Source organism: Ascidia mentula, chromosome 1 (genome assembly GCF_947561715.1).
Source record: "Ascidia mentula chromosome 1, kaAscMent1.1, whole genome shotgun sequence".
NCBI lineage: Eukaryota > Metazoa > Chordata > Ascidiacea > Phlebobranchia > Ascidiidae > Ascidia > Ascidia mentula.
Genome location: NC_138566.1, coordinates 22834801 through 22856849, shown reverse-complemented (window position 1 = coordinate 22856849; position 22049 = coordinate 22834801). Strand labels below are relative to the sequence as shown.

Genomic DNA, 22049 nt, shown 5'->3' with positions numbered 1-22049 from the left:
AATGCTGGCAGTGCCGGACTCTGTAGTTGACAAAACTGCAACAAATTTCAATAACGAACAGTGATATTATAAGATAACGAAAGTTGTAGAAACGATGTATATATATAGAATATGGTAGATGTAGTTTTTAATATTGTGAGTGCAGCATTATATTCGGTGTCTAATCAGTTGAATCAGCTGATTTTAAAAATTTCTTCCAATACTACTTAATGTTTGCGACGCTCCAACAAAGTTAAAACGACACAATGATGCGCTGTGGGGCCCATTAGGGAACCATTGGATTATCCGATATATTAGGCAAGTTTTCGGGTAAGTACGTATGCCATATGAGTTTGATAGATCATGTGTACCGCAGATGTAAGAATTATGAACCACTCTTACTTGATACATTTCGTTGACAAATGTATTTTGTCGTATATATGCAGCTGTCAGAACGCCATTTGAAAGCTGAATCATAATCCCAGTACGAACCCATCGTGACGCAATCTCCTTCATCAGGTTGCCCAGGCAACCAGCCCCAGGATGCATTAACCCTGGTCTCGTCAGTCCATTGAAAATCATTGGTGCCGATTTTTCTTGTAGCACCAATGTAAAGTCCATGTGGAAAATCTGTACACAAACAGAATGACTTAAACAAGTGAACAATCACATGTGGTATTGTTTTTGGACTGCTGGACTGCTGCCGTACGTTTCAGCCATCTTAATAAAAGATTGTTTACCCGATTGGTGTCGGGTTACGGAGTTTACAGAAGAACACGCATTAAAACGCAACATTACCCATTGTTGTGTGCATTGTGATCGAATACTGCGGCACTGTGCAATTATTCAACCTTAACAGGTATTTTCAACATGGGAGTATTTGTTTAGTGCTAAACCGGTGCAATAACATTTTGCTGCCATTCAACAAACCGTGTTGGTGTAAAAGTGCCATGTCGGATATAGATAGATAATGCCGAAAATCGAAATGACTGCACTTACATTTGTATAAAGACCACAGAAAGTTAGGCAGCAATTAACTAGAACATCATGATAAGGTACAACAACAAAATATCTAGCTTGTAATTTTTCAGTAAACTGATGTTTAAACTTATCGGACATGGATTAACTTTGATTAAAAAAAAGTTAATTGCAATTCCACCTAACCATCATCTACTAACCCAATACATGGTGGTATCTAAACTGTAAAAAAGTTTGATGATTATCTACATCCTGTACCTCACATTAGTACCAATGACACGCGAAAAGTTTACGTGTGAATTCGTCACATCAGAATGGTGTAATGCATTTAAAGTACCGAAGAATTAATTTTAGGTTTCTTTGTTACATTTTATGTACATTTTCATATCTATACTAATTTCACAAAATAGAACTAAAAAACGTGGCACAAATTTAAGTTAAATTTCTTGTGCAATTACCCAGCGGCTTGAAAATCTTGTCAACTAGGAATGCAAACGTTTCATTTGTCTTCACATTTGCCAGAGTGGCGTTTTTTTCATCACAACCTACTTCAGGTCGAAACATTTCCTCGTAAACTATCAGATACTCATACTTATCGAACTGGTACCAAGATTCGCCACAAGCACAGGCAACGCACAAGGCTAGTACCCAGAAAATTGCTCTTTCCATTTTGAGAAACCTCCCAACGACTTTTAAAATCTCAGGTAACACGTCACGTAGGCTATAGGTTACGAATCTTAAAAAAATATTGTACAAGAGGAAAATTATCAAGTAGCTACTAGTACTCTTAAAAGGCCACAACAACTGCTTGAGTCCATGTATATAAACACAGTTTAGGTGTTCAAATTGCCAAATCTATGCTGACCTAATCATTTGCCGCGTAACAAAATGGATTAAGTCGGATTAACATTCTACGTTACATAAGTTTTCGCTAATAACCATTTTGCGCATAAATGAACAAGTTTCAACAAAAAATACGTCAGACAATAGAAATCAACAAATAAACAACATGGTAGGGTTGACTTTTTAGCTTTTGGGAATGGTGTGGCAACGTTGATTGGGTAAGAGTATATGCGATGTCACAATGTGTTTCTGGCATGCTGGCAAATGTTTGGCAATTTAATAAACAGGTCAGCTTGGACATTTTTAATATTTCCTATGTCAGTAACCAACTGGTTTTCTTGCACAGGACTATATTCAGTTAGGAATGTGTTTTTGTTTAGTGGAGGTCTAATCAACATATTATTTAGACACTCATCGACACATAGGTTAGAGACCTAGTAAACGTGGGCATTAGATGACTGCCTACTTAAAATAACAGGAAACGTTCAATCCGTCACAAACCAAATACCAGAGTAAAGCATTATGTGTATCTGAATCTATTTCTGTGAATATAACGGGTTTTCCCTAGGTTCATGTTCTTCAGCTTCATCTCCTTCAGATTTGCAAACATCTGATAGACAACGTATCGCTGGGCTGGACATAAAATCATAATACAAAGCTAGTGCAAAGCATTGTCTTTTTAACGTTACAATCACCTTTTCTTTTACGCTTACGGAGAACGCATATGAAGATAACAACCATAATAATTACAATAACAGCTCCACCAACAGACAAACCAATGATGATAGGTAACATCTTCTCTTGGTATTCTGCTAATAAAACAAGGTGCATAGCCGTGTTATACATGTAGTTATGATTAGAAAGTTTGAATTACTTGGAACGTGGGTCGTCGTTTGCACAAACTCTTCATTCGTCGTTAAATGAATTGACGTTGGTGTGATTTCATCAGAAGTTCCTGCTCAGAACAATCACATTCTATAAGCGTCTTTTTTTTCAAAAAAAGGAACTGGTTTACAAAACTTTATATTCGCCAAATATTTAGATGGTATCATAACATATGCCTTTCTCATGCAACTACAACAAACAGGGCTTCTCAGTCTACTGGTCGTAACCGGATAGGATGTTCATCCGATTTACTGCAACTGAAAAAGCACCATTAAAGCTGCTGTCTATACCTTTATCAGTCAGTAGCGTTATTCGGGAAGTCCTGTCACTGTCTTTGTTTCCATTGCCTTCCGATGTAACCTTTGCAGTTGACGACGAAGGTACTTTGAAAGTTCAAAACTGTAAGTGAAATGAGCTAAAAGGCTCAATTTATTTACCTGCAAAGAGTTTAATTGTTGTTTGCTGATGTGTCGTGTCAAGCGCTGGGGATACGGTTGCTGTGCTAACTGCAAGAACATGTTTGAGCGCCATTATTCATAAAGGACAATTAAAAGCGGGCCTATACAGGTTGAAGCGTTTGAATGCTAAAGTTGGCTGGAACTTTTTTCATTTATTTATGTTTCATCTATCTGTCACACCCTGAAATTTCTGCGATAGATCCTGTTCGTAGTGTCAAAAGGTAAGCGATGTCTTCTTTTTACTTTCTTAAAAGAAACCTCTATGAACTCTACCGTCCTGCATCATTTTATATTTTTTTCTTCAAATACTTCAGAAGCTTTTATAATCTGTTTTTCTGCCGATATTTTGACACCATTTAAAATAAGACAGAAGTTGAGGAAGTACCACATACGTTTCTCTTTTTCTTTGCGTAAAAATATGTTTGAAGTCAGCAAAAAAGTCGTGTTTGGTAACCCAACACTCCGCGACGCCCGGAAGAGACAGTTGATTTCACCGTCGTCGCAATTATGTCAGGTAAACACAAAATTGATTCGTTTTCGCAAAAAGTAAAATATGAGCAAAAAGTAAATATGATGTAAGAGAGTTATATCCAGCAATAGCTTTTCCATATATGGCAGTCCCATAAAAACGTGTCGCCTGTGTTGGATGTCCAACTATGATACGTAAGTTAACGTTATAATACAAATACTATTTAAATTGAATTTTTTTACACGCAAAATGTTGTGATATGTGTAACTGTAATTTACACTTTTAAACGATGGGGATCTATTATAGAACTAAAATACTAAAAAATACTAAAAAAATACTAAACTCTGATTGTATCTCGGTTGCATAAGCAAACATAAGAAAAACTGCATGTTTTATCTGCTTGTCATTATTTGACGCCAAAGTCTAGCCTTTCCGTTCCTTAGTCCTGATGTAATTGCAAACAGATTCTCTAATCAAAACCTTTGCTGTAAGTACTGTCTTTTAAATGTGCTGTGCCCTAAATGCATGAATTATTTTCAAGCAGGAATCCTTTGCCACAATTTTCTTACAAGCAGTACGATAGTAAATATTTTGATATAAGCAAGCGTTAGCCCACTGCAAAATATTACATTTTATCACGGCATGAGTATTTATTACGGAGCTATATTGCGAACGTTGGTCGACTACACACAGAGACAGACCTCATCCGGTAACGCAGCAACACCCACTTATAAATGATATGACATAAATGTATAATACCGTCGATAGACATTGTTGCGCTGTAGAACTACAAGAAATGCCATATTACTGGGAACTTAACATGGTATTTCTTGCTATCGCTTGACAAAGGCTCAGCACTGATGCACAGATCTCCCCACTGCATATGTGACCTTACTTTACGGCGATATAACATTTAATGTTTTATTATCGCAATATACGTTCTCTAAACGTTGCAATATACGTTCTCTCAAATAGCTCAGCCTTGGGTGTTCAAACTTCACCGGGAGCTTGATTTTGCATATCTCCGTCATTAAAAAAGTCTCCAATCTTGGCTGCCATGCTTTGGCTGGGATGAGAGTGAACATAATGGGAACTTGAATGTTTATTATTGACCATGTGCAGGGAATTGGAACATTATCACCATGATGTTAGATTGATTGGTGCCAAAAACTCCACACGAAATTTAAAAAGGGCATTATACAGCAAAACACTATATTGGTTATGCGAGTGACGCAACGTAGTCCTACACCCACTCAACAATGCAATTATTGCGTAATACTAAAACAGGTAAAAGTCATCACTTACCTATGCTTAGACCAAAAACTGACTTGGAACGAAAAACTATCTGCCATGTTGTTTGGTTCACCGATGGAGGTTTATCACTGTCTAGTGGTTACGTTTGTTTCATTAAAACTGTTTCTCGTTCTTGTTTACATCAGCGCTGTTGGCATCGTGGTGGGAAGAATGCGAGTGTCCTTTGAAATGCAAAAAAGCAAACAAAAACGTTGTTTTGATAAAATAAGTTCAATAAGTCCATTGGTCAAGCACTTGCTTTACCTTGATTTGCAATCTTGCCAAAAATGTGGTTGAAGATTTTAGCTTTCTTGACATTTGCCACTAGAAGCGATCCATGTTGAACAACCAGATACTGCTTTAGCATAAGAGTCGCCACTGTTGTGTTTCTTTGTATTTGTTTGAATAATTGCGAAACCATAGAATAAAAAACAAGGCAAGTACACACGGATTTATAGGGAAGTAAATTGCATTTAAAATACTACGCACACAAACAAGAATCACGCAGAATGGACTGCGGCACATTCCACGAATCACGCGGCTGTGGTATGCAAGCGCACTGTTGTTGCCGTTTATACGTAATGAGGCGTGACCTCCACAGGTTCGTAAACAATAAAGGATTGGTAATTAACCAACTGATGTCAAGTTTGCCCTTGTTTGCAAAATAAAGCAAAAATATAACACAGTGTACAGGAATCGAATACTTTTCAAATAAATAAAAAACCACCTTGTATGATGCGATATATTTCGTCTGCGTTTGCAGGCATCATCGGTATCCCTTAATCAAATAGATTCTATTTTGAGTATATGCGATGTCGTTTCTGACATGCTGCCAAATGACTGGCAATTTCAACAACAGGTCAGCGTGGACATTTTTAATATTTCCTGTGTCAGTAACCAACTGGTTTTCTTTCCGATGTACAGAACTATATCCAGTCAGCCAATGTGTTTTTGTTTAGTGGAGGTCTAATCAACGTACTATTTAGTCACTCATCGACACATAGGTTAGAGACCTAATAAACGTGGGCATTAGATGACTGCCTACTTAAAATAACAGGAAACGCTCCATCCGTCAGAAAACACACAACAGAGGAAAGCAGTTAGGTGTATCTGAATATATTACTGAAAGAGATGAAGCATTTCACTCAAACCAGGGCCGGTTTAAGCCTTGGTGTTCCTTAGTGTCAATACAACCACTCGTACCAGGGTTACTTTCGCTGCTTGTTAAGAACAGCGTATGTGGCGTCTGCATCCAATCCATTGGAAGTTTGATTCGGGATGTCGTAATGAGATGCTGCCTCGTTTGCATTCGAAGCCGATCCAGCACTTGTAGACTTCTCTTTGTCAACAGCAGCGTACAAAGGAGTTGGGTTCAGGGTAGAATATTCATTGCCATTCTCCAGCTCATCCGGCGCAACTGGTCCGTTTTCGGATGTCATAAAGTATGCCGGGTTTTCTACTAATTCATGTTCTTCAGCTTCATCCAATTCATATTTGCAAACATCTGATAAACGACGTATGTTTTTCTTATTTTGTAAAAAGTATTTTATCGAAAATATTACCTTTTACTTGCTGAACCATTTCACTGTTGCTCGCCAGGCTTACAGACCTAAAATAAAAAAACAAGGCAAATGCAAAGCATTGTCTTATTTATCTTGCAATCACCTTACTTGTTAAGCTTACGGTAAATGCATATGGCGGTAACAGCAGCAATAATCAAAATTACAAAACCACCTGCACACGAACCAATTATGATAGGTAACATCTGCTCTTGGTAATCTGCTAATAAAACAAGGTGCAAAACAGAGTTATATATTAATCATGATTTGAAGATTCGAATTACTTGGAACGTGGGTCGTCGTTTCCGCAAACACGTCACTTTTTGTCAAATAAATTGCCGTTGATGTGATGTCATCAGTAGTTCCTGCTCAGGACAAACATTCTTGTTTACATCTTTTTAACTACGTATCTAATTTATAAAATTCTATAAAACATATTCAGATGCTATCATAACATTTAACGTTAGGCACCTATAATTATATTTTTTTTAAATGATTAGCAAGAACATGTGTTGACTTCTCAAACTAGCTTTTCTCAAACAACTGAATCAATCAGCTCTGAATAACTACTGGCCGGGGACCAATTTGCTTTTTTGGGGGATGCGTGGCATTGAATTTTAAAAGTGCAACTTGTTTGTTATGCATGTAGTTCATGCACTGCATTCAATGCGCAGACTACCCATCAAGTGGTGAAGGCAAAAATTACTTGAAATAAATATATATAATAAAAAATTAAAATGAGATCACAAAATAAGAAAAAAACATATAGTAAAGTTTTGCCTCTATCTGTGTATGACGTCATTGACTGCGCTGCTGTTGATATGCTCAACAAAAACTCAATGGTCTTTCGTGAAGTTTGGCGATCATCGGTTTCGGTTGTAACCTTTGCAGTTTCCGATGATGATAGTGCTTCACAATTTTAAAACTATAAGCATTATGAAGTTGAAATTATATGATTTTACCTGCAATGTTTTTTGATGTCGTTTGTACATGTGTTGTGGTAAGCGTTGGCGATTGGACGATTGCTGTGGTAACTGCAAGAACATGTTTATGCGACATTAGAGTCATTATCTAAAGCTAAATCTGTTACAAACCCCTATTGGGATATATGTAATATAGGACATGTAATAAAACAAGGGATATGACGGGAAACGGCCAGTGTTGGTCCGTGACACCACAGATACGAAAAAAAATTATTCCAGCCAGCAATCTAGGTCTCTAGCAAAATTGACAACTTTTTTTGCTTCTTTCGGATGCATCGTTGTTGAGAGAATTTATGATAAAAACGTTTCCTGCATAAAAACGTTTTTCCTGAAAGGTTGGCGAACTTCTAACTTCTCCTAAAGAAGCCGTTTTGCATTCTGCATGATACTCCAAAGTTTCAACTTAGTTGAACAATCCTTACAGCAATTATCACTTGGATGTTTAGTATTTGCCTATGATTAACTTTTTGCACTGCATTCGATTTTACGTACATAGTTTGACAAAAAAAGTAAATACCAATAAAATTCAATTTATGTAGGCTATACGTTGTAAAAATTATTTCGAATTTTTTTTGAAAGTGAATATTATTCTCAACATACCTACATTCCTTTGACAAATATATCTTGATGAATATGAACATAAAACATCTCTCCATCCGAATGTTGGATCCAGTTCATAAATCCAACCCATTATCACACAATCCTCATTTTCTCCTGAGTTGTTCGGTTCCTGAGCACCGAACCACTCATTCCTGTTGACATCAACACTTGTTCCATCTGTCCACTTAAACGCGTGACCTTTCTGGGTTGTTCTCAAGGCACCGATGTAGAATGAATATGGTGTTCCTGAAAGTATTAACATAAGTAAACATTTTTTAAAATCACAATTTTTTAAAAAAATTGGTATTATAACAGTGCAAAAATATAAAAAGGATTCTTACATCCACAAACCTGTTGGATTTGAAATTTTTCCAACAAGGAATTTAAATATGTTGTTTGTCTTCACATTTGCCAACAGAGCATTTTTCGAAGCGCAACCTGTCACGGCTCCAGCATGATTACTTGCAACATCGTAAACAATCAGATACTCGTATTCACCAGATTCATACCACGTTTGTCCACATACGAAGGAACAAGTCAAGGATCCCAGTATTAAAGCAGCTTGAAACATCATTGTTGGTTTCTAGTCACTTAACCACAAGTAGTATTAGGCTACCAATGGGTTCAAACATTTCCCTCAGTGAGACACACATTAAAACGCTCTTGCATGACAGCGCAAGTAAGAAAAGTAGGCCTATTAGATTTTATGTCTCGTTTTCCATATTTATTTTGTTATCCTGACGTAAAAGAATACGCTAATGCATTGTGCCCAGATCAGAAACAATTATTATTTGTATTTGAGCTGAGTTTAGTAAATTACATTTATTTGCAATTGTAATTTAATAAAACTTTTGTCATTTGTAGTAGGATTTGGGGCCTGCTTAACGTGTAATACTGGTAAAATAAAGTTGTCTGCCATTATAGTTGACAAGTATTACACTGATTTCTTGATTACCTGTGGTTTAATGTTATGCAAAGTACGAATGCGGGTACCCTAACTCTCCGCGAAACCCCAGAAGAAACATCTGATTTCAGCCTTGTGGCAATGATGTCAGGTAAACTTTTTCACAAAATTCATTTGTTTTCACAATAAGCAAAACAAATAAATATTACTTAGAAGAGTTATATCCGGTAACAGCTTTTCCATTGATGGCGTCCCTAAAATTTTTAAAACCTGTCGCCTACGTTTGACGTCCAACCATAATCCAAAACTAATTAAATCAAATCTTATCACATGTAATGTTGTGATAATGTGTAATTGTAATTTAAACCCTTAAGCAAAGGGAACTGTATTTCAACTAAAATGCTAATGATCCAACACTGATTGTATCTCGGTTACAAACGTCACTAAAACTGCGTGTTTTATCGCCTCGGATACTTCTTCTCTAGCCTTTTCGTTCCTGAAATCCTAATATAACTTTGGACCTTTGCTGTAACTACTATCTCTATGATGTGCTGTGTCCGAAATGTATGAATTATTTTCAACTAGGTATCCTTTGCAACAATTTTGTCACAGGCATTAGGATAGTACATATATTCATATGAGCAAGCGTTGCCCACTGCAAAATAGAAGATTTTATTACAGCATGAATATTTATTACGGAGCTATTACGAGCGTTGGTCGACTGCACGCAGAGACAGACCTCATCCTGTAACGCAGCTTACACCCACTTATAACTGATATGACGTAAATGTATGGTACCGTGGATAAACATTGTTGGGCTACAGAACCACAAAACATATCATTTTACAGGTAACTTAACATGGTGTTTCTTGCTATCGCATGACAAAGGCTTCGTAATTTACAGATCTCCCTACTGCGCAGGCCCTTACCTTACGGCGATATAACATTTATTGTATTTTGATCGCAATATACGTTCTCTAAACGTTGCAATATGCGTTCTCTCAAATAACTCAGCCCATGGTGTTCAAACTTCACCGGGAGCTTGATTTTGCAGATCTCCGTCATTAAAAAGTTTTCAATCTTGGCTGCAACGCCTTGTCTAGTATGGCAGAGAACATAATGGAAACTTAAATGTTTGATATTGAACATTATCACTATGATCTTAGATTTATTCGTGTCAAAAACTCCACACGACATTTAAAAAAGGCATGAAACAGTAAAACACTATGCTGGTTATGCGAGTGACGCAACGTAGGCCTGCATCTACTCAACACAACAAAACATGTAAAAGTCATCACTTACCCATGTTTAGATCAAATACTGACTTGGGAGGAAAAACTTTCTGCCATGTTGTTTGGTTCACCGTTTGAGGTTTATCACTGTCTAGTGGTTACGTTTGTGTCATTAAAACTGTTTCTCGTTCTTGTTCGGATCAGCGCTGTTGGCATCGTTGTAGAAAGAATGCGAATGTCCTTTGAAATGCAAAGAAAAGCAAATAACATATTGGTCAAGGATTGCCTTTACCTTGAATTACAATCTTGCTAACAATGTAGTTGAAAATTTTAGTTGTCTTGAGATTTACCACCAAAATCGATGCATGCTGAACAAGCAGATACTGCTTTAGCATAAGAGTCGCCACTGGTTCGTAAACAATAAAGGATTGGTAATTATCCAAATGATGTCAAGTTTGCCCTTTTCTGCAAAAAAAGTTAAAATATAACACAGTGTACAGAACTCCAAGACTTTTCAAGTAAACAAAAACTAATTTGTAAGTAACCAAATAAAACAAATATATGCGTAACTCTAGATGCGGTAAATCAACAAACGCAATTTCCGGTTTGACGTTTGGTTGTGCATCGCGACGCCTTGCTGCGTTGTTTTGAGTTTCCAACGGCATTTAAACCGAAAAACAGTGGAAGAATGCAGGAAAATATCCTCGGCGACTGAATATTGTAAACATAGGAACAATTGGTGCAAATAGATTTGTATTTTGTGCGTTGAAAGTGCCGTGAGTCTTTCCATGTGCGTAATACGCGAAAAGATCTTCCATAAAATGAATGCGTATATTGACACCATTTATTTTTATTCATCGGTGGGAGCTTGTGCAGTCGGCGTGTTTGCATTTGTAAATTAATCGAGCATGTAACTTAAAACTTCAATGAAGCATTTGATATTGAACCAATACGTTTTTACTGAAACGTACCAAGAATTTTCACAAACAGCACAGGTTAAGTGTGTTTACTGGTTTATGGAATTGGTGTTCAGTGAAAAGGCCACAGAATTCACGTGGGCATTTGTTACCTCACAGGACGTCGCCCAAAGATTTGCTCATGTTTCCTCATACCTTAATAGGAGTTGTGCTGTGTTTTGATTTCTATTGTCTGACTTAGGCAATATTTGCGTTCCTACAGGCGCGGCAACAGAATTGTTTTTAACATGCGGTCACCTATATGCCAATCACCATTCGCTTTCTTCGCCTTTCTACCTTGCATTCCAACATTCATTAAATCAGGATCTTTACAACTGTGTCAACAACTTCACAACATGCTATAATTTATCATAAAAAAGCGGGGTTTACTTCATCATGAAACACAAGACCTCCACATGGGATATTGATTACAATGACGTAAGCGACCAAACCAACACGGCAATGTTTATCTATCTTTACAGCCTTCCATGCAATTATACATTAAATATAAAAGCAACAAAAGAGCAGTAAAAGGTAGGAACGAGTTTTACTTGCGTTCTTATCCATGTAATTCATTGCCTGCGAAAGCAATTCATTTCTACCAATAAAATTCGTATACTTTAGTGCAAAACTAAACTCAAGTCTTTTCAAACACCAACAAAAAATATTTTAACTTTTACGATAAAGCGACGTAGGTAGGTTCCAATTTCCCTGCTGCATCCATGTTGCTGTACGTAGCTGCTTTCACTGCTTCGGCAACTTTTTTAAACATTAAGAGGTAATAAAACAATTCAGGCGAGCACATCTTTTTGTCCTTTACGATACCTGTTTGTGCGTTTTCGTATCTCGGTTGAGTTCAAGCGTTGATTGGAATTTCGTAGTTGGTTTCATTCGGCTCTTGAGCAACTTGTGTACGTGTCACAAATTCTGCATTGCTATCAAAAAAGTGTGTATCTGGTATTTCTATAGAAATTACACTATCTTACCGTTGTGAGGACTCCGTTATTATCCTTTCATGTTGCTTCCAAATAACAACGAGGCAGACAACATTGCCAATCAAAGATACGACGAGAACAATACTCACAACAACCTTAGCGCCTAGGAATATCATGGCTATTTTTTCATATGTACTGGGCTACAGTATTTGACTTACTTGAGTCGGTCTGTCTGTCATGTTGTTGTGGATAATTTTTCTCATCCGTGGATACAATGCCTCTCATTGTCGTGGCTGATGAACCCAAGGAACCCTCTGTGAAAGAGTAGGCAGAACCATTACGAATTACTTGAGTATACAATCATGACAAGTTGGACAAAACTTATCCCTGCTAGCAGTTTTAGAGACTAATACTTAATCCGTGCCTGCTATTTCAGCATGTATCTTAGTGCTCCTTGTTTATCACAAAAATTTGCGAGGTTTATTTCTGTTACGAATAAAGTAGTTTCAACCTTAAAATTCAACACCTAAGATTTAAATTTAAATTTTTTTCCCACTGAATAATGCTTTAATGCTTTGATACTTGCCGTTTTGCGACAGCACGTTTGTTTGTTCTTCAGTTGTTGTTGATTTGCCTGAAGTGTTTCTTGCAAAATGCAGGTCAGTCGCGGCTGAAATGATCGTGTTGTAATTATAGTTAGTCGCTGAAAACTGTTCTGTTACATAAAATCTTTAAAATACTTGCCCGTGTGCGGCATCTTGCTCTCTGCTGCAGTTGCTGGTACAACTAATTTGCTTAAAGTGGTCAAATGGAAAAGCTGACTTGTCTTGGCTGGAAGACAAAAACTTGGAGCTATTTTGAATAAGAGATGAAAAGATTAGAATGTTTTTGAATGCTTTACAACACAGAGTGTCGTCAAACTATCCGACGTTTATACTACATACCTTTAGCATTGCGCACACGCTCTAATTTAAGTATTTATGACGAGTTTACAGGTCACTGCAGAGCTTTAAGTTGCTCATTCATTGCAGAGCTTCCACCAACCTTACGGATGTGTTCTTGCACTTACCAACAAACGTTTTGGCCGTTTCTTGATTTGTTGTGGTGGCAAGGTGACTTGTTGCAAAACCTTCAATACAATATTCGGGTAAGAGAGTTGTAAGCAAAGAAACATCAACATTCTAACCAGTAGTTTTCTTTTGACAAATATATTTTGATGAATATGAACAGGGAATATCTCTCCATCTGAATGCTAATTCAAGTTCATAAACCCAACCCATTATCACACAATCCTCATTTCCTCCCTTGTTGTTTGGTTCCGCATGACCGAACCACTCATCCCGGTTGACGTCGACACTTGTTCCATCTGTCCACTGAAACAGGTGTTCGAGCGGGGGTGTTGGTATTCTTGTAGCACCGATGTAAAATGAATATGGTATCCCTGAAAGACATTAACAGAAGGCAGTTTGCTTTTCTTTAAACTAAAATATTTACCAGAATTAGATTATATGGGTACAAATGTACAGGGCAATTATTAAAATTAATTTTTTTACAACAACAAACCTGTTTCAAACTGATGATGGCATAAGTTCTTACCGAAACGTATTTTTCAAACATAACAAACCTGTTGTATTTGAAATTTTTCCAACAAGGAAATTAAATATGTTGTTTGTCTTCACATTTGCCAAGACAGCATTTTTCGAAGCGCAACCAGTCACGGCTCCAGCATGATTACTTGCAACATCGTAGACTATTAGATATTCGTATTCACCAGATTTGTACCACGTTTGTCCAGAGACGTAGGAACAATTTAACAACCACAGAATAAAAGCAGCTTGAAACATTATTTTTGGTTTCAAGCCTCTTAACCATAAGTAGAATTTGATTACCAGTAGGTTCAAACATTTCCTTCAATATGACAAACATCGAAATGCTTCAACAAGTAGGCGTTAGTATTTGGCCTATTTCTGATAATAACCTGACGTAAAACAGCACACTACTCTTTTGTAACAAGATTCGGAATAATTTTAATTTGTAATTGAGCTAATCTAATTAATTAGTCTATTTGCAATTGCACTTTATCAAAGCATTTGTCCTCAAGCACTTTTACAGAACTTGTGACTAGTTGTGTAAAGTGCAACTACGGGAGGATAATTCTTGACAATACTTAACGCCAAAGTCTATGGTTTTTTAAATCCTGACATAATTTGAAACAGAAATAAACAAACTTTTATAGACTGCTAAGAAAATCCTTTTCTCTCAGCATTAATGTTTATTACGGTACTATTACGAGTGTTGGTAGACAACAAACAAAGACCGACTTCATCCAGTAACGCATATTACACCCACTTATTAATGCTATGACGTAAATATTTGTTGTCATAACAGGGTTTGAAATAGCTGCACTCTGAGAAAACAGTATTGCTTATTGTTGTGTGTTGTCAAGTCCCAACGCTAAACATTGAACTTGTGCCAAGTATTTGGGCAATTGGCCATCACAAACACAACATTCTAGATGATGGTTCTTAAAAATTCGACAATGGCACGTATTTGACACTTATGTATTATGATTTTCGGGGCCTAACGGCACTATTGGTCGCGCTTTGCTTGGCCATAGTGTTTCCACCTTGTTTTCTTTGTAAGGTTGCATCTAGTTTGGTGCCCAACGGATGACGGTGATTGTATAGTCACCACAAAATGGAAGTCTTTGCTTGGCCGTTTGGTCAGCAAAGTCGTCTTATAGTCACACCAGCTGCACTGATGAGACCTTTTAGGTCGAAACAGTGGCCATCTGTCTGCAGCTTATACACAATTCATATTATTGGCTCCACATTGCTTATCTTACGATTAGTAGTTATTCAATATTTTCAGCACTCCGTGGTTATATTTGCTTGACCCGTGTCGTCATTTCTAATACCTCATGATAAGTTAATCCTGTCCTGCATACTTGAAATATGTTCAGGGGTTATGTGAGGCTGATCACTTTTCTCGATTCTCGAAGTATTCTCGATTGCTCGTTTATTGAGAATAAAATGCAAACCACACGAAAACAGTAATGGGAAAATATATTCACTGGTTGTGAATATTAATTTATCCTCTTCGTTAGACATCGAGAAAAACCTCTACACTTGTATGTGTCGCAAAGTACTTGCATAAACAAGGGAACTATTAATCTATTGTTTATATGTCGTGTGACCCAACGTCCGCCTACCCGATAACCACAGAATCATAACGTGATGGCAAAATGTCTCAAAAAATAAAATTAGCATTTACCAACATATTTAAACTAAACCAATACTTGGAATAAAACTGAAACAGCGCTGAGGTTTGCGCATGACATTCAAAATAAAGCACAGAAGTGTAACATTGTTTCACACTTGTTTCGTTACATACTATATAATGGTTTTGGTTACATTATTACCAGAAACTTTGGAATCATTCGAAATAAGATTAACCTTATCACAGGCGCGTAATCTGTGAAATATTTATATTTAGGCTATATAGTGTATTATCCACAATCATAATCTTTTTCGTCCAGGATTTACGGTAAACGACGTAGGCAGGTTTCAATTTTTCATTTCTTGGGTTCATGTTGCTGTACGAAGCTGCATTTACTGCTTCACCGCTTTCTTTAAACAAAAAAGCAAAGATATATTATTACAAAGGTAATAAAATATTTATTTACGAATAAATAAATTTATTGTGTATAAGCTGCATACAGATGTCCATTATCCATTTTCCCATTATCACACAATCTTCATTTCCTCTATGGTTGTTTGGTTCCCCTGCATTCCATTGTGCTATACCAACTCTTGTTCCATCTGACCACTGAAAATAGTGAACTGCTTCTGTTGGTACTATTGTGGCACCGATGTATAACGAGTTGGATACAGCTGAAAAAGATACATTGTTTATAAAAAGCAAATATGTTTAACACAAAATAAGTACGCATATTTTTATTTTTAACATAAACATAAACCATCCTTACAGGTCCAAACAGTGCGTGTACACACCCAATCTGCAGCTTTGCAATAATATGGCTTTTTTGCACATATAAACCATCCTGTTGGGTTTGGAATTGTTACTAGAAGGAAATTAAACATGTAGTATGTCTTCACATTTGCCAAAACAGCAAATAAACCAACCTGTTGGGACATTGCTTTACAGAAAACACAGCATTGAAACTATCCACTCTAAAATTAAATCCTGCAAAGATTTTATTATGTGGTACCATGGCCCACAAAAGTCTTTAAAAGTCATGCACATGAATGCTGTAAAACCAATTCTAATTTTCTCTGATTTGTTTTTAAATTGCCTGTTCTTCTTTGCTGTAGCGCTATGTATGCAAACAACAATACTAAAACATCCGCAGAGGAATCTAGAACACAGTGCGAAACTATAATGAGGGCTTAAAACAATGATCACAACTGGCGAAAGCGTGTTTGTTGATTTGTTCGCTTCGCTTTAGACCCACATTTTTGTAGAAAAAAACTTATGATTATGAAATGGCTTGACTACAAACACGGTTAATCCGATACGACAGCCTAAGTCCACCATCTTCTGATCATATTACAACCCACCAGATGATCTAAACTTTGGTTTACACAGATATCGGCAGCCCACGGCAAAAAAATATGTGCATTAATCATTCAGTTTTGACCACAGGAAAATCCTGCCCGCAACGAAATCCTACAGGACGTCGTCCAACCAAGTATTCACGTTTCCTAATCCATCAATAGAATATGTGCTTTAATGTGATATCTATTGTTTGACGAAATATTTGTGATTGTTCATGTGACAACGGAATTATTGGAATTTATACTGACGGAATTCTTTTTAGATGAATCATTGTATGCTAAAAGTTTAATTGCAATATTTACTTTTCTTCACGCTTTACAAATACTTACAATTATACATTAAATGTAAATGTAATACAAAAGTACTAAGAAGGTTGGAACAAGTTTTACTTGCATTTTCACTCATGCAACTCCTTGTTTGTGACAGTATATTTTAGTGCAAAACTAAACACATGTCACTTATTTTAATCATCGGTGGGAGCTTGTGCAGTCGGCGTGTTTGCATTTGTAAACGAGCATGTAACTTAAAACTTCAATGAAGTATATAATATTGACCCTTGATTTTACTGAGCCGTAACAAGAACTATCTGAAACAGCACAGGTTGTTAATTTTGTTTACTGGTTCATAGAATGAATAGTTATTACCGAACTATTACGAACGATGGTCGACTGCACACAGAGACAGACCTCATCCGGTAACGCATCTTACACCCACTTGTAACTGAAATGACGTAAACACATAAAACCTTCGATAGACACTGTTGGGCTGTAGAACCACATGAAATGTCATTTACGGGGAATTTAACATTGTGTTTCATGCTCGCATGACAAAGGCTAAGCACTGCACAGATCTCCCTACTTTGCAGGCCCTTACCTTACGGCGATATATCATTTACTGTATTGTAATCGCAATATACGTTCTCTAAACGCTGCAATATACGTTTCTCTCCAGTAGCTCTGTGTTTACCAGGAGCATGGTTTTGCAGATTCAGAGGACAACGGTGCGGTTAATTACAAGCCTACATTGTTGGTTGGTGAATCGTAACGAAAAGCTTCGTCATTAAAAAAAATCCAATCTTGACTGCAATACCTTAGCTAGTATGGCAGAGAACATAAAGGAAAAACATAAATGTTATTCAATGACCCTGTGCAGGAAATTGGTATATTATCACCATGATGTTAGATTGATTGGTGTCAAAAACTCCACACGGCACTTTCAAAAAGGCATTAAACAGTAAAAACTGTATTGCGTATGTCAGTGACGCCACGTAGGCCTGCTACCACTCAACAATATTTTTTTGGATATATATGTAGCAACACATTAAACGCAACCTAATTCAGGTGGGAATTTCGTACGTGACAGGACAACGCCCAAACAATTGCTCATGTTTCCTCATACCTTAATAGGATACGTGCTGTGTTTTGATTGTCTGGCGTATGTGCCATGTTAACGTTCCTACGAGAGCGGCAACATAATTGTATTTTTCATGCGGACACCTATATGCTAATCACCATGCCGTTTCTTTGCTTTTCTACCTTGTATTTCTACATTTATTGCATGCATGATCCTTATAAATGAATGAAAATTTTACACGCTTTCGTTTTTCAGCTGGATTGACTGCATCGTATGACGTACTACCCCCACACGGGACTAAATTCTGATTGTTTTACTTGCATTTTCACTCATGTAACTCCTTGTTTGTGACAGTATATTTTAGTGCAAAACTAAACACAAGTCTTGTCAAACACCACCAAAAATATTTTAGCATTTACGACAAAGCGACGTAGGCAGGTTCCAATTTCCCTTCTGCATCCATGTTGCTGTAAGTAGCTGCTTTCACTGCTTCGGCACCTTTTTTAAACATTAAGAGTTAATAAAACTTATATTTAAGCGAACACAGTTTTTTGTTCTTAACGATACCTGTTTGTGTGTTTTCGTATCTCGGTTGAGTTCGAGCGTTGATTGGAATTTCGTAATTGGTTTCATTCGGCTCTTGAGCAACTTGTGTATGCGTCACAAATTGTGCATTGCTTTGAAAGAAAGTTTGTGTAACTTGCATATTTCTCATATCAAACATCATCACAGCTTACCCGTCTGGTGGCACCGATCTTGTGTTCTTATGCAGTTTCCAATTAACAACGAAACACACAGCGTTGCAAACCAAAGATAAGGCGAGGAGTACACCGTTCACAACAACGGTAGCGCCTACGAACATACCATGCATAAATTATGTAGATGTTTTTGCAACTGCAGGGTTTGACTTACTTGAGTCATTCTGTCCTTTAGGTTGCTGCGAGAAATTGATCTCATTTGTGGATAGAATTCCTCTCATTGTTGTGGCCGATGAACTCAAGGAACTCACTGGCAAAAAACATACAGAACCTTTAACTTAACTATAATCCCTGCTAGCGGATATGGAGACTAATAATTTCAAACGAAAACATTAAAATTAAAGTTTTACAAACCACTGTAAGTGGCTGCATAATGTTTAAATGCTGCTTACCTTTTTGCGATCCCACGCTTGTTTGTTCAGTTGTTGAGGATTTTGCTGATTTGCCTGAAGTGCTCGTTGCTACATTGACGTTAGTTGTGGCTGCCAATAATCATAGTTTAATTATAATATAGCGCAGAAAGACTTGCAATTAGTTTTCGCATCATAATACGTTACAGTTTGTTGTACCATGCAGTGAACTAATACAAAAAAGTCATTGGTGGTTTTAGGCCACATTAAAACTGTTTGACGTTTCTATCAAAGCATTCGGCATCGCCTAAACCCTATGGAATTTTGATATCTTTGCTTCATGAAACATAACAGATCACCCAACAAATTACTTGTGTAATGATAGCGATATTGCAATTGTTCCCATTAGGTCCAATATAGAACCTGAACCGAGTTTTTATCCAATCCAGAATATTGTCTGTGGACGGTTTTTGAAACCATACTCCACTTTCAACCAAAACAATACACAATCCAGAAGCCATGTGAGACAAAACTGTTTTTATAGTGCTATAAGCTATGCTCTTATGTGGTATCATGTTTGTTTTTGTTTGAGTTTATAGTTTGCTTGAAGTGCTCAAGGTGGTCGGTGAGTTTAACACAATTGTCGTAGTAAAAAAAGAAAAAAAGTGTCGTTTAAATAGTCTCTGCACAGAGGACAAGGGTATGGCTAATAACAAGCATATTATTGGTGCCTAAATCGTGACTTAAAGCTTACTGACGTTCAATCAACACTTTACACGGACACCACACTGTTTACAATTATGTTGTTTTATCGAAAAAAGCATTCTACCACATTTTTGTGTACATTGTTGCACTTACCAACAACTGTTTGTGTCGTTTCTTTGTTCGTTGTTGTAACAAGTTTGCTTGTTGAAGAAGCTGTAACGCAAAATGCATTGGCGTATGGATAAATTGCTTAACTCAGCAGATAAATACTGTTTCTTGCATTTAACTCACACCTGGACATATTCTATACAGCAAGTTGATTACATAGAGGATGTTTTCAAACAATTAACAAAATATTCGATAGCGGTCGTTAAAATTAACAATCATAACCTGAAGAGTTTCTTTGACAAATATATCTTGATGAATATGAACAGGGAACATCTCTCCATCTGAATGTTGAATCAAGTTCATAAATCCAACCCATTATCAGAGCGCAGACAATTCTCATTTCCTCCAGAGTTGTTTGGGTTATAACGATGCCACTGTGCAACATTAACACTTGTTCCATCTGTCCACTAAAACGCGTGACTGTGTGAGGTTGGTATTCTCGTAACATCGATGTAAAATGGAATGGTGCTCCTGAAAAACCAGACAAAAATGGCTCTTCGTGAGAAGTGAACATTCACGATCCATGCACTAGAAGCGAAAAATGCTACATTTTTGTTATGTCTTGATTCAAACAAACAGCTTGACCTTGTAAAACTTTACATTTTTTGATGACAATTTTAAACAACTAAAATACAAACAACATTAAATAGGAACGACAGAACAAGCATCAGTGTAGCTTTGTTCACTGCATGAAAATCCTGCCCGCAAAACGACCAGATATCCAGTTTGTGGTGTCTATGTAATCGCTGACACCAGCTGGGCATCAGACTTGATTATGCATTTAGGTACAACCAACTGGGGTAAACCAAGGTGGAAACGCCATTGCAGCAATTGCTAAAACCAATACTGCGTCCAGGATCCGTAACAAAAAAATCTTATGTAAGCAATATATATATATTTTTAAATTATATGTTATTATACGAATATTTATAATGTTATGAGAAACCTATCTGTTGTTAAAGTAGAAACACAAACACGATACATGCGAAATAAAGAGAAAAATGCAGCCAGCAACTGCATAAAGTAGTAATTAATCATTGTGGTATACGGGCACATATTTATGTGGGCGCTCATTACGTACATAGCCCTACCAAGTATTCACGTTTCCTCATTCCTTATTAGGAAATGTGGTGTGATTTGATTTCTATTGTTTGACGTAATATTTGTGATTGTTCATGCGCGAGAACGGAAGTATTGGAATTCACCCACTTATAACTGATGTAAATGCAGAAAACTGCGGATAGACATTGTTGGGCTGTGTAATGCTTTGTCAAAGAAGGTACGTCATCAAATCCGAAACGAATGTTTGTTTTCATGAAACAGTCCATCAATCTCGATAGTCTCGATAACAACGACAACATCCAAAGACAGTTTTTCTAAGACCCTATACCGCACAATAATCCCAACCCCAAGATTTTTATAATATAGATATCATACGTTACAGGCTGTAAAACCACAAGAAATATCATTTTACAGGGCTAAGCACTGCGCAGATTATTGTTTCATGCTCACATGACAAAGGCTAAGCACTGCGCAGATTTCGTACGACGCAGGTCGTCGCCCAAACATTTGCACATGTTTCCTCATACCTTAATGAGTTTTAATAGGAGTTGTGGTGTGATTTGATTTCTATTGTCAGACGTAGGCAATATTTGAGCTCCTACAGGCGCGGCAACATAATTGTGTTTTACATGCGGACACCTATATGCCAATCACCATGCCGTTTCCTTGCTTTTTTGCCTTGTATATCAAATCAAATCAAATCATGTTTATTTTTGCGAGAAAAGCAACTACGCGACGAACAGAAAACAAGGAAATGAAATGGCACGGGCACCGATAAAACCATAAAGGTTATCGAGTTGTATAACATTTATTATTTAAACATTTATTAAATACATGATACTTACAAAATTGTAACATTATCTCCATGATGTTAAATTGATTGGTGTCAAAAACTGCACATGAAACGTAAAAAGGGCATTAAACAGCAAACACTATATTGGTTATGTCAGTGACGCAAGTTAGGCCTACACCCACACAACAATGCAATTATTGCGTAATAC

At 36.9% G+C, this 22049-nt stretch overlaps 2 protein-coding genes and 1 long non-coding RNA gene across 4 annotated transcripts; all 3 read right to left on the bottom strand.

Moving 5' to 3' along the window:
• Nucleotides 1-2076: 2076 nt before the first annotated feature.
• LOC145900234 (uncharacterized) lies at nucleotides 2077-20302 on the bottom strand. The gene is made up of 6 exons (XM_082988845.1): nucleotides 20209-20302; nucleotides 3123-3191; nucleotides 2976-3068; nucleotides 2675-2755; nucleotides 2490-2609; nucleotides 2077-2433 (listed from the first exon to the last, which is right to left on the bottom strand). The coding sequence occupies exons 1-6, from the start codon at nucleotides 20300-20302 to the stop codon at nucleotides 2321-2323; spliced, it is 570 nt and encodes a 189-aa protein (XP_082844971.1). The 3' UTR covers nucleotides 2077-2320.
• Nucleotides 5368-8621, bottom strand: LOC145913504 (uncharacterized). Its single transcript, XM_083001198.1, has 8 exons — nucleotides 8399-8621; nucleotides 8048-8293; nucleotides 7427-7498; nucleotides 7245-7373; nucleotides 6749-6829; nucleotides 6576-6687; nucleotides 6468-6514; nucleotides 5368-6409 (listed from the first exon to the last, which is right to left on the bottom strand). The coding sequence occupies exons 1-8, from the start codon at nucleotides 8619-8621 to the stop codon at nucleotides 6114-6116; spliced, it is 1206 nt and encodes a 401-aa protein (XP_082857324.1). The 3' UTR covers nucleotides 5368-6113.
• LOC145900213 (uncharacterized) lies at nucleotides 11644-12375 on the bottom strand. Of its 2 annotated transcripts, none has more exons than XR_014402509.1 (4): nucleotides 12293-12375; nucleotides 12126-12237; nucleotides 11965-12074; nucleotides 11644-11898 (listed from the first exon to the last, which is right to left on the bottom strand). It is a non-coding gene; the product is annotated as an uncharacterized LOC145900213 (long non-coding RNA). The 2 variants fall into 2 exon arrangements; XR_014402510.1 differs by having other exon boundaries at nucleotides 11965-12066.
• Nucleotides 20303-22049: the final 1747 nt, after the last annotated feature.